The sequence below is a fragment of the Mandrillus leucophaeus genome, unplaced genomic scaffold (genome assembly GCF_000951045.1).
Source record: "Mandrillus leucophaeus isolate KB7577 unplaced genomic scaffold, Mleu.le_1.0 Scaffold418, whole genome shotgun sequence".
NCBI lineage: Eukaryota > Metazoa > Chordata > Mammalia > Primates > Cercopithecidae > Mandrillus > Mandrillus leucophaeus.
The window spans coordinates 168,518-180,836 of record NW_012104454.1 but is presented as its reverse complement, the minus strand read 5'-3'; the positions used below and the strand labels follow the sequence as shown (position 1 = coordinate 180,836).

The 12,319-nt window shown below is 42.9% G+C and overlaps 2 protein-coding genes across 4 annotated transcripts in view; both read left to right on the top strand.

Annotated features, from left to right (window-relative positions):
- KIAA0907 (KIAA0907 ortholog) overlaps positions 1-5,212 on the top strand; it is a 33,003-nt gene extending 27,791 nt beyond the window's left edge. Inside the window, exons 11-14 of the mRNA XM_011992715.1 lie at positions 569-742; positions 1,498-1,610; positions 2,286-2,377; positions 3,926-5,212. Of these exons, the coding sequence (XP_011848105.1) occupies positions 569-742; positions 1,498-1,610; positions 2,286-2,377; positions 3,926-4,125 (579 nt within the window). The 3' untranslated portion in view covers positions 4,126-5,212. The remainder of the gene's footprint in view (positions 1-568; positions 743-1,497; positions 1,611-2,285; positions 2,378-3,925) is intronic.
- A 1,640-nt stretch (positions 5,213-6,852) lies between these two features.
- RIT1 (Ras-like without CAAX 1) overlaps positions 6,853-12,319 on the top strand; it is a 13,205-nt gene continuing 7,738 nt past the window's right edge. Inside the window, exons 1-3 of one of the 3 annotated variants that reach the window (XM_011992713.1) lie at positions 6,853-7,017; positions 7,438-7,586; positions 7,736-7,792. In XM_011992713.1, coding sequence (XP_011848103.1) covers positions 7,481-7,586; positions 7,736-7,792 — 163 coding nt within the window. In that variant the 5' untranslated portion in view covers positions 6,853-7,017; positions 7,438-7,480. Of the gene's footprint in view, positions 7,018-7,335; positions 7,365-7,437; positions 7,587-7,735; positions 7,793-12,319 lie in introns of those variants that run through there. The other 2 variants (XM_011992712.1, XM_011992714.1) reach the window with 2 other exon arrangements.

The following is a 12,319-nucleotide window of genomic DNA, read 5'->3' as shown; positions in this document are numbered from 1 at the left end:
CTAGTAGCCCAAATGCACAACAGAGTTTTCTTAAAAGTTCAAAGCACTGGGCCGGGCGCGGTGGCTCAAGCCTGTAATCCCAGCACTTGGGGAGGCTGAGGCGGGCGGATCACGAGGTCAGGAGATCGAGACCATCCTGGCAAACACGGTGAAACCCCGTCTCTACTAAAAATGCAAAAAAAGCTAGCCAGGCATGGTGGCGGGCGCCTGTAGTCCCAGCTGCTCGGGAGGCTGAGGCAGGAGAATGGCATGAGTCCGGGAGGCAGAGGTTGCAGTGAGCCGAGATCGCGCCACTGCACTCCAACCTGGGCGACAGAGCGAGACTCCAGTCTCAAAAAAAAAAAAGTTCAAAGCACTGTATATAGGTTGTTAATTTCATGTTTCCCTAGGATGAAGGTGAGAAGGCTAGGTGATGCTGTTACCAAATTATACATGAAGGAAACTAAGGACCTGAAGATGCAAAATTCATGAGATACTTATTGATCCTTAAAGTATATTGTAATCATTGTTTACTTATTCCTTGGGCATTCTCACACTTTTTTTCTTCCTTGGTTTGTTTTGGTCCCAGAGTCCGATGGGTGGTCCTTTTATTCCTGCTGCTCCTGTCAAAACTGCCTTGCCTGCTGGCCCCCAGCCCCAGCCCCAGCCCCAGCCCCCACTCCCAAGTCAGCCCCAGGCACAGAAGAGACGATTCACAGAGGAGCTACCAGATGAACGGGAATCTGGACTGCTTGGATACCAGGTTAAATAAAATACCCTGTTTTCCTATCTTCATCTTATTCTCCTACTATATTCTCCCTTTTAAAAAGATAAATTCACATCATTCTCCCAGCACTAGGATTTCTGCTTTCTGGAATTTATTTTGGTTAGGTTTTTTATCTTATTCAACAGACTCTTGAAAGCCTCTGAGAGTTCTTACTTTCTTATACATCTCACTCAAAGCTATTGATCTACCAATATGTGGCTTGTATTTAAAACCTTGGCTTTCAGTGGTGCTCTTTTACCCTCCACCTAAAAAAGAGAGTGATATCTCCCTCCGGTCTCCCCACCCCACAAGACTGCTAGAAAAGGAGCGATTCTGTACATGTAATTGTAAAGTTAGCCACTAAAGTTAAAAAGATTCTTAATTTGTAGTTTTGGTGCAATTTTATCAGAAGTACCTTTCCATTTTGTCAGAATCCTTGAATCATTCTTTAAACCAAAACATTTTTTTATGGTTTCTAGCTAGGTTTATAGAAACTAGTTGAGCTATGGGCAGTCAGTTAAAAACAGGCTATAGATAGCATAATGAATTATAACACCCCTGTCCAAGTCCTACAGAGAAAAAAAAATCCCTACTTTTGACTACAGTTACACAGCAAATCCCAAAGAGCTTTGTAGTAGTTTAACTTACTACAACTTATCAGAAAGATGAGGCACTTGACAGTTACATTAAGGAGCTAAAGTCAATACAGCAGTTGTAGATTTGCTAATGCCACTGTATTTTTCTGCTCATAGCATGGACCCATTCATATGACTAATTTAGGTACAGGCTTCTCCAGTCAGAATGAGATTGAAGGTGCAGGATCGAAGCCAGCAAGTTCCTCAGGCAAAGAGAGAGAGAGGGACAGGTAAGTTGGAATAATTATGCAAATGTATTCAGATGTCATTTGTTTGCACCATTAGTCAGAGTAGTGATCATTGCTATGAGCTTAAGTATTCTGAAACTGAAATGAAATCTTTGAATCAAATATGCGTCTGTTTGTTGTAATTGATGCAATGAAGGAAAATATAATGATAGGCCTTTTACAGACTTAGAAGCAGTTATACTTGACTTTGAATAATTTATTACTTGTTCAGACATCTTTCTTGACTTCCATTGTCCGCATCTTGGCCATTTTCCTAAGGATAGACAGTAACAGAAATGTTATATAATTCAGCTATTTTTGCTACTTTATTAGAATTATTAGAATTATTAGAATATCATGGATGGAAGTACATGAATATGGGAGTTCAGCCTGCCACACAGTGCTTGAATTTACCTTTCTTACATTAGTATAGTAACCTTCATAAGAAAGGAGCTGATATCGTTTCATAACAGTTCATTCGATTTTTGTCATGGCAATTGCTGTGTAGATGGGCCTTATACTTTTATAAAGGGGCTGGGGGAAGGTGGAAGCAGTTGAAATTAATGGTTAAAATGAATTTGAAGGATTGTCTGCAGATTTAATTGCACTTCTAATCCACTGGATAAGTTAAGAAAATTTAAATTGTCTGAAAGAAAGTTTCATTTTGTCTTTCAATAGGCAGTTGATGCCTCCACCAGCCTTTCCAGTGACTGGAATAAAAACAGAATCCGATGAAAGGAATGGGTCTGGGACCTTAACAGGGAGCCATGGTGAGTGTGGTATAGCTGGGGGAACAGGGGAGTGACTAAGACTGGTCTAGAACTATTAGTTTTCTCAGCCAGGCGCGGTGGCTCACGCCTGTAATCCCAGCACTTTGGGAGGCCAAGATGGGTGGATCACCTAAGGTCAGGAGTTCAAGACCAGCTTGGCCAATATAGTGAAACCCCATCTCTACTAAAAATACAAAAACTAGTGGGCATGGTGGTGGGCGCCTGTAATCCCAGCTACTCGGGGTGTTGAGGCAGGAGAATCGCTTCAGCCTGGGAGGTAGAGGTTGCAGTGAGCCAAGATCAGACCACTGCCCTCCAGCCTGGGCAATAGAGCAAGACTCCATCTCATAAATAAATAAATACATACATAAATAAAGCTATTAGTTTTCTAACCTGATGTTTATTCAGGTGTTTAATCCAACCTCTGTAATCTATTAGCCAGTGAAAATACTTTTGGGCCGGGCACGGTGGCTCACGCCTGTAATCCCAGCACTTTGGGAGGCCAAGGCGGGCGGATCAGCTGAGGTCAGGAGTTTGAGACCAGCGTGGCTAACACGGTGAAACCCCATCTCTATTAAAAATAGAAAAATTAAGCTGGACATGGTAGTGCATGCCTGTAATCCCAGCGACTTGGAAGGCTGAGGCAGGAGAATCGCTTGAACTTGGGAGGTGGAGGTTGCAGTGAGCTGAGATCACACCACTGCTTTCCAGCCTGGGCAACAGAGTGAGACTCTGTCTCAAAAAAAAGAAAGAGAAAGAGAAAATAGTTTTTAAAAAATTGTATACAGATAACCTGTAATTTCCAACCAATGTGTTTTGAGACAGAGAAAAAATAGTTTAAAAAAATTATATACAGACAACCTTTTATTTCCAACCAACGTGTATCTAGAAAAGAGTTAGTCGACTTATTTTATACATAGCATCAGTGAATATTAATGAGTAGTAGTAGTAGGTCATTTAAAAATCCTGTTGCTTATATTGTGTGAATACCAGGAGGTCATCTGATACGGACTTAATAAAGGTTGATTTTGCTTTGTATTGGGAGCTAAGCCACACATCTCCCCTTATAGCTCTATTGGTCAGTAATGGTCAGTTTGTGGCTGTTATTTTTAGCATCCCAGAACTCTAAATCCTGTAGAGGTACATGGGATATTTTGTTCTTTGCTTGTACTCATAAAAATGAACAGAAGAAAAGACGTTTTTTTCTTTTCTTAACTTCTTTTCTTTTAACTCTTTAAAAGGTGAAATATCATCCCTCAAGAGACTCACTTGCTAACTTTCCTTTTTTTCTTTTTTTTTCTTTTTTTTGTGTTTCTTTTTTCTTTCTCTGTTTTCTTACATGGTTCTGGTGGATTCACATTTGCTGATGCTGGTGCTGTTTTTCCTGTGATCTTCAACGTTTTTGGGTGACCATTGACCCTGTGACCTCAAAATGGTGTCCAACTAACCACTTAAAATTAACATCTTTTTTTTTAATTAACGAATTTATGGTATTTTTTTTTTTTCCCTTGGTGGGGATGGGGTTGGGGTTGTTTTTCTCTATTCTAGATTATCCAGCCAAGAAGATGAAAACTACAGAGAAGGGATTTGGCTTGGTGGCTTATGCCGCAGATTCATCTGATGAAGAGGAGGAACATGGAGGTCATAAAAATGCAAGTAGTTTTCCACAGGGCTGGAGTTTGGGATACCAATATCCTTCATCACAACCACGAGCTAAACAACAGATGCCATTCTGGATGGCTCCCTAGGAAACAGTGGAACAGAGTTTTGACCCTCAGTGACTCTTCTTAGCAATAATGCATGCATTTGATTTAACAAGACTCTGGGGCCTGTGCTGGGAACCAACCTGGACTTTGCAGAAGTTTGAGATTCAGTGCCGCCCTTTCTTAAAGGGGTTCCTTAACAACAACAACAACAAAAATCCTTATTTCTGCAGTGGCATAGAATCTGTTAAAATTTAATTAGAATCACAAACTTATCTCAGAAGCTTTTTAACAGTTCGTGAAATGTGCTTGTCCAACAAAGCATTCTAACAGGGTCGTTCCCATACACATTTGACCTGGTCCAGCCTTTTCCAAATGAATAGACCCAATTCTGACATAAAGAAAGTTTTATTTGTATTTTACTACTGTTTGGTCAATTTTGATACATAACTGGTTACAAACAGAGCCTTACTATTTATTAGTGGGGAAATTATTTTAAGACCGTCCTTTTCAGTATCTAATTCTGACAGATCTGCATCCCTGTTTCATTTTGGATTCTTTCTGTTTTGGAAAATGCTGTCTCATTTAAAACTGTTGGATATAGCTGGATCCTGGATAGGAAAATGAAGTTATTTTTTCATTGTTGTTTTTAATTGGGGTGATCCAGAGCTGGCACCTTCAGGCACATTGGTCTCATAGCCATTACTGTTTTTATTGCCCTTCTAAGATCCTGTCTTCAGCTGGGTCAGAGAAAACTTCCTGACTAAAACTGGTCAGAACTCATCACAGAAATGAAACACAGTGGTCTGTCTCTCTCAGAACTGGTTGCAGCTAAAATAGAGAGATCTGACTGCTGGCTATAGGATTTTGGACTTAATGACTGAAATTGCAACTTGTCCTTTTTCTTGGCATTACAGGTTTTGCCAAAAGAACTTTTTTTGTATCAAATATTGATGTGTGAAAGTGAAGGAGCTAGTCTGCTGAACCAGGAATAGTTTGAGATATTGAACTGTCATTTTTGCACATTTGAATACTTTGCAGGCTGGCTTTGTATAAACTTATCCTCTGGTTTCCTATACGTTGTAAATATGTAGACCATAATTTCATTATAAATAAATGTATAAATATTCTGCTTGTGGTTTCTCTGTTTTCTTCCACAACCCATCCATACACTAAAATTCATAAACTTTTGTACTCATAGCATAATGCAACTATAATATTACCAGAAAAATATATATACAGACCCCAAGGTTTGCATATAGTTCCAAGAGTTACGTAACTGCAAAATGTACCCTTAAAGTTCAAATGAAAATGTTAAGGATTATTATGCTGGATATTATCCATTTTCATATTTTAGCCCTCCTTTATTTAACAGGGTATTAAAAGGACTTCATGACTGAAGCAGATTTTAAAGGAAATATGTTATTCTTGGAAAGACATTTTATTTTATTTTTTTGAGATGGAGTCGTCTCGCTCTGTCGCCCAGGCTGGAGTGCAATGGTGCAATCTTGGCTCAGTGCATCCTCCACCTCCTGGGTTCAAGTGATTCTCCAGCCTCAGCCTCCTGAGTAACTGGGATAATTACAGGCACCTACCACCATACCCAACTAAATTTTGTATTTTTAGTAGAGACAGGGTTTCACCATTTTGGCCAGGCTGGTCTTGAACTCCTGATACTCAAGTGATCTGCCCACTTCAGCCTCCCAAAGTGCTGGGATTACAGGCGTGAGCCACCATGCCTGGCCAGAAAGACTTTTTTTTTTTTGAGACGGAGTTTTGCTTTGTTGCCAGGCTGGAGGGCAGTGGCACCGTCTCAGGCAGCTCTGCAATCTCCACCTCCCAGATTCAAGTGATTATTCTGCCTTAGCCTCCCGAGTAGCTGGGACTTACAGGCGCACACCACCAAACCCAGCTAATTCTTTTGAATTTTTAGTAGAGACAGTTTTACATGTTGGCTAGGATTGTCTCGATTTCTTGACCTCCTGACTTGCCCGCCTCGGCCTCCCAAAGTGCTGGGATTACAGGCGTGAGCCACCGCGCCTGGCCCAGAAAGACATTTAAAAAGAACAGTGGTGGGCAGAGCTGCCTCTGAACAATTTTCCAGTGTCAGTTTTTTCTAGCACCTGTGCTACCTAGAGGGGAATATGGTTATAGTGGCTTCAGTTCTGTATTTAACTCAAGGCCGCTTAACAAGCTCTCTTTCCTGCCAGAGTGTGGCACATTTATTTAAAACAAGTTTTTGTGTGTCTTATACGTGTTTAAGAAACATACACAGAACTCTGATTAGGGAGTGTTGTGAACATCTGGTTTTTGAGAATGAATCTGGGTTTCAATAGCCAAAGTCATTGTGACCACTCCTTTAGGAAAGTCATTTTTCTGCTGTGAAGCAGTCATCCCCGGTAGACTTTATTGAAATCCTGTGTTTTAGGAGGATTTGGGGGGTGCCCCTGTCCTCACTTCCTCTCATTGCATTGGGTCAAATTAGTTTCGGGTTTTAGTGGTTTTTTTTCCACAAGCAGCAAACAACCCTGGGTAAGTTGTTAATGTTTTTAAGTGTCCCTGAATGTCTCTTACCACGTACTCCCCTTTTGTGTAAATAATTTACTTTCTACTCCTGATTAAATACCCTTGTCTGTGAGTGCATACACCCTACGTTGGGTAGGTGACCAGAGGGCCTTCAGCGGTGAGTCCCGGAACTGGGTTTAGGGACCTGGGAGGGGAGGGAAGAGGGCGGGGCAGGCTGTGGGCGTCACAGAGTGGCCCCGCCCCTCCTTCCGCGACTCGGGAGCCGGTGGCGCCATCTTACCCGGCTGCGGGAGGGGTCACAGGTCAGTGGCGGAGCCTCTGCGGGTGAAGGAAGACAAGTGGGTGACCCGACCGGCCGTGGTGTTCCAGTCCCCACTGACCGGTAGGAGCAGCAGGGCGTCGGCTTGTGAGGCAGATGGGTGGGGAGTCTGGCGGCGGAGGAGCAGCTGGGGGCCGGGAGGGGTCTCGGAGGAGAATGGGGAGGGGGCGGAACCTCTGGGTACCGCAGGCGTGAGGGGACCCCTGCGGCCTAAGGGGTCGCATCCCTTACCAAAACTTTCTTCTTGTCCCTACTGTGCCAGGACCTAAATTTATTTGTATCTTTTAATCTTTCTCTTTGGAAAAAGTAAAACCTGTGATGTGTCTGTCATGTGACTGAACTATCTCGGAGGGAGGGTGAAGATGTGGGGGGTTTCTTAGGGCCACCAGAAGGGGTGCAGTGGTGAGCAAGAGGGACAGGCCAGAGTATGTATGGAAAGGTAAGGCACTGGCTTGAGGGCTGTCGCCGTGGTGTCTCCATCCTGGATTAAGCATTTCCTCCTCCTTTTCTAGGTGGCTTTTCCTCGGGGCAGCCCAGGAAGGCCCCAAGAGGACAATGGATTCTGGAACTCGCCCAGTTGGTAGCTGCTGTAGCAGCCCCGCTGGGCTCTCACGGGAGTACAAACTAGTGATGCTGGGTGCTGGTGGTGTAGGGAAGAGTGGTAGGTAACATTTTCCATTTGACAGAAAGCATGGATGAAAAGTACTTAAGTGACCAGATGAGATACTTGCTATCTTGCAATGTTAATACTTAAAATTCTCTCTGTGGGTCACCTTTGTGAGGATTTGACTTTTATTTCTTCTTTTGAAGCCATGACCATGCAGTTCATCAGCCACCGATTCCCAGAAGATCATGATCCCACCATTGGTAAGCCAGATCATCACTTATGTTTCCAAATATACCCCATAAAAATATCTTAATGAATATCAATGGTTTCTAACTGTTTATATTTTGAGCTCCTGGAGTCTCATTCAGATTTATTTAGAGACAAGGGTATCAGCAATTGGTAAGCAACTGAATATTTCTTTTTTTTCAGACTTTATGTCATAAGCCATCTTTAGTCTTTTGTCTTTTACTGAACATTAATGGGACTACTCTCTTGTATTTTTTTATGGTTGCATACAGGCCACTTAACGAAGCCTTTTCTTGCTGTCACTTCTCTAAGGGAATGACTTGAGACTCACTCTTTAACTGTGAGTCAGCTGGTTTGAACTTCCACAAAAGGAAGCAGAAAAACAAGTAGAGCCAGGCTGCTGAACTCTTACAACCCAGACATGCCAAGCTTGGACATCTTGCACTTGGAGCTCTTCATTTACTTCCGTATACCTTGAGTTCATTACATAGTGATGTCTTCTCCCATGTCTTTCTTTTTTTTCTTTTCTTTTCTTTTTTTTTTTTGAGACAGAGTCTCGCACTTTCTCCGAGACTGGAGTGCAATGGCACGATCTCTGGTCACTGCAACCTCCGCCTCCTGGGTTCAGGCAATTCTCCTGCCTCAGCCTCCTGCGTAGCTGGGATTATAGGTGCCTGCCACCACACTCGGCTAATTTTTGTATTTTTAGTAGAGATGGGATTTCACTATGTTGGCCAGGCTGGTCTCGAACTCCTGACCTCTAGTAATCCATCCGGCTTGGCCTCCCAAAGTGTTGGGATTACAAGCGTGAGCCACCGCTCCCAGCCCTCCAATGTCTTTTATAGTCTTTAACTCTTGTTGCAGAATGCTAATAGAGTAAAAAAGTCATTTTGTTTGCCTTGACTTTTTTTTTAATTGCTAGTCTCTACAAAGACTAAGAACATTACTGTCATTCCTAAACCATAAGGAAGCAGGTTTGATTCTAAGGGTTTATATCCTAATATGAAAGAAAAATGGATGTGGGAATGGGAGAGGACACAGGAAGTCAGCTGTGCTGCTGTTATTTTCTTTTTTTGGAGACGGTGTCTCGCCCTGTTGCCCAGGCTGGAGTGCAGTGGCACGATCTCGGCTCACTACAAGCTCTGCCTCCTGGGTTCACGTCGTTCTCCTGCCTCAGCTTCCCGAGTATCTGGGACTATAGGCGCCCGCCACCACCCCTGGCTAATTTTTTTTGTATTTTCAGTAAAGACGGGGTTTCACCGTGTTAGCCAGGATGGTCTCGTTCTCCTGACCTCGTGATCCGCCCGCCTCGGCCTTTTCCCAAAGTGCTGGGATTACAGGCGTGAGCCACTGCGCCCGGCCATGTTATTTTCAGTATGTGACACTCTGCTATGATTCTAGTTCTCTAGGAAGGATTTCCATTGGGTCAAGCATCTGCTGCTCTGTTTCCCACAAAGCCAATAATGTTTTGTGGTGGCCCAGCTTTTGTATGGTTATTTCATACAGCAGGTGATTCCAGGGATGGGAAAAATAGAAAAAAATCTTGACTTTTTCATGTACTATATCAAATTTAGAACATTGTTCAGAGATTCAGGCTGGGCGCAGTGGCTCACGCCTATAATCCCAGCACTTTGGGAGGTCGAGACGGGTGGATCACCTGAGGTCAGGAGTTTGAGACCAGCCTGGTCAACATGGTGAAACCCCATCTCTACTAAAAATACCAAAACTAGCTGGGCGTGGTGGCGGGTGCCTGTAATCCCAGCTACTGTGGAGGCTGAGGCAGGAGAATTGCTTGAACCCAGGAGGCGGAAGTTGCAGTGAGCCGAGATAGCACCATCGCATTCTACCCTGGGGGACAAGAGCGAGACTTTGTCTCAAAAAAAAAAAAAAGAACATTGTTCAGAGATTCAAATTATGGTGGGAGTACTAGGAATAAAATGAATTTAGGGCTTATGATAATTTACTTGAGAATTCCAGAAGCATCTTTTCCTTTCTTTTTTTTTTTTTTTCTCGACACAGTCTCACTCTGTCGCCCAGGCTGGAGTGCAGTGGTGTGATCTCGGCTCCCTGCAAGCTCCGCCTCCCAGGTTCATGCCATTCTCCTGCCTCAGGCTCCCGAGCAGCTGGAACTACAGGCGCCCACCACCACACCCGGCTAATTTTTTATAGTTTTAGTAGAGACAGGATTTCACCGTGTTAGGCAGGATGGTCTCGATCTCCTGACATCGTGATCCGCCCACCTTGGCCTCCCAAAGTGCTGGGATTACAGGCGTGAGCCACCGCACCTGGCAGCATCTTTTCTTTCTTTAAAGTAAAATTCAAATACTCGTCTCCTGTAAGAGTTATCTGTTTTAATTTTCCCCCAGTTAACTACTCTCCTGGCAATATTGTCTAATTCAATAGCAATAGTTTCTATTATGTGCCAAGCACTGCTTACCCTCAGGGTACAGTGGTGATCAAAAAGATGAGGTTTCTGTTCTTGAATTTATAATTTAGTGCATTTGGTTTCAAGCTCTGACTGTAAAGTCAGAAAAACTTTGCATTGTAACTGGTAGAGATATAAAAGCATACGAGGCTGGGCACAGAGGCTCATGCCTGTAATCCTGAACCTGTAATCCTGAGCCTGTAAACCTGTAATCGAAGCACTTTGGGAGGCCAAGGCACCTGAGGTCAGGAGTTCAAGACCAACCTGGCCAACATGGTGAAACCCCATTTCTACTAAAAATACAAAAATTAGCTGGGCGTGTTAATGCTGCTGTAATCCCAGCTACTCAGGAAGCTGAGGTGGGAGAATTCTTTGAACCCAGGGGGCAGAGGTTGCAGTGAGCCAAGATTGCACCACTGTACCCCAGCCTGAGCGACAGAGTGAGACTTTGCCTCAAAAAAAAAAGTATATGAATGTGTGCATATGTATATGTAAATTATATACACAAGCACATGTGTATGTGTAACTAAAATATTATGAAACTTTACCTCACTACATCTGGTGCACTCTGATATTTTCTTGAGACAAGGTCTTACTCTGTTGCCCAGGCTGGAGTGCAGTGTTATGATCTTGGCTCACTGCAGCCTGGACCTCCTGGGTTCAAATGATCCTCCCACCTCACCCTACCAAATACCTGGGACTACAGGCATATGCCACTACACCCAGCTAATATTTTTGGTTTTTTAGTAGAGATGAAGTCTCGTTCTGTTGCCCAGGCTGGTCTCAAACTCCTGAGCTCAAGTGTTCGTCCCACCTCGATCTCCCAAAGCGCTGAGATTACAGGTGTGAGAGCCACCGTACCTCACCCACTCTGGTATTTTCTTTCTTTCTTTTTTTTTGAGACGGAGAGTTTCGCTCCTGTTGCCCTAACTGGAGTCCAGTGGCGCAAGCTTGGCTCACTGCAACCTCTGCCTCCCAGTTCAAGCGATTCTCCTGCCTTAGCCTCCCAAGTAGCTGGGATTACAGGTGCCCATGACCAAATCCAGATAACTTTTTCTATTTTTAGTAGAGATGGGGTTTCACCACATTGGCCAGGCTGGTCTTGAACTCCTGACCTCAGGTGATCCACCCGCCTCAGCCTCCCAAAGTGCTGGATTACAGGTGTGAACCACTGCGCCCAGCCTGGTATTTTCTATTTTTATTTAGGTTTCTGCTTGTTTATTTTAATGCTGGTCCCAACCCATTAAGTAGATTTCACAACTCACTAATCCTAATGAATAATTGAGAAGCATTGATTTAATGAGCTCTTCCTGAGGACGAGTCTGAAGCAGGAATTCAAGAAATAATGTTAAAAGGAAATACATTGAGATGTAAGCAACAGTTGTTAAGTGAATGAAATATTGAGTGTTTTTTTCTCTTTTTAGTTTTCTATATTTTCCAAGGTTACTTTAGTAATATGCATAAAGAAATTTGCTTTCAGAAAAGAGAAATTATGAAACAGTGGATTATTTAGAAAACAGTCAATTAGACCGGGTGTGGTGACTCATGCCTGTAATCCTAACACTTTGGGAGGCTAAAGCAGGTGGATCATTTGAGGTCAGGCGTTCAAGAGCAGCCTGGCCAACATGGTGAAACCCCGTCTATACTAAAAATACAAAAATTAGCCGGGCAGTAGTGGCATGTGCCTGTAATCCCAGCTACTCAGGAGACTGAGGCAGGAAAATCCCTTGAGCCTGGGAGGCAGAAGTTGTGGTGAGCCGAGATCATGCCACTGTACTCCAGTCTGGGTGATAGAGTGAGACCCTGTCTCAAAAAAAAAAGAAAGAAAATAGTGAATTATGTATTTTTTTCCTTTTTTTATAGTAATGAGGAGGAAGTATAACACATGGTTAATAATGCTTTTCAGTTCAGCAATCTTGGGTTTTAATCTTCGTTCTGTCACTAATTAACTGTAATTTAGAGAAGACATTAATATTTTCGAGTTGAATTTTCTTTAGCTGTAAAATGGAGGTAATAATGCCTACTTCATTGGATTATTGTGATTATTGAAGAATTAATATATGTAAGTTACTTAGTATAATGGTAGATAATAACTTTTTTTTTTTTTTTTTTTTTT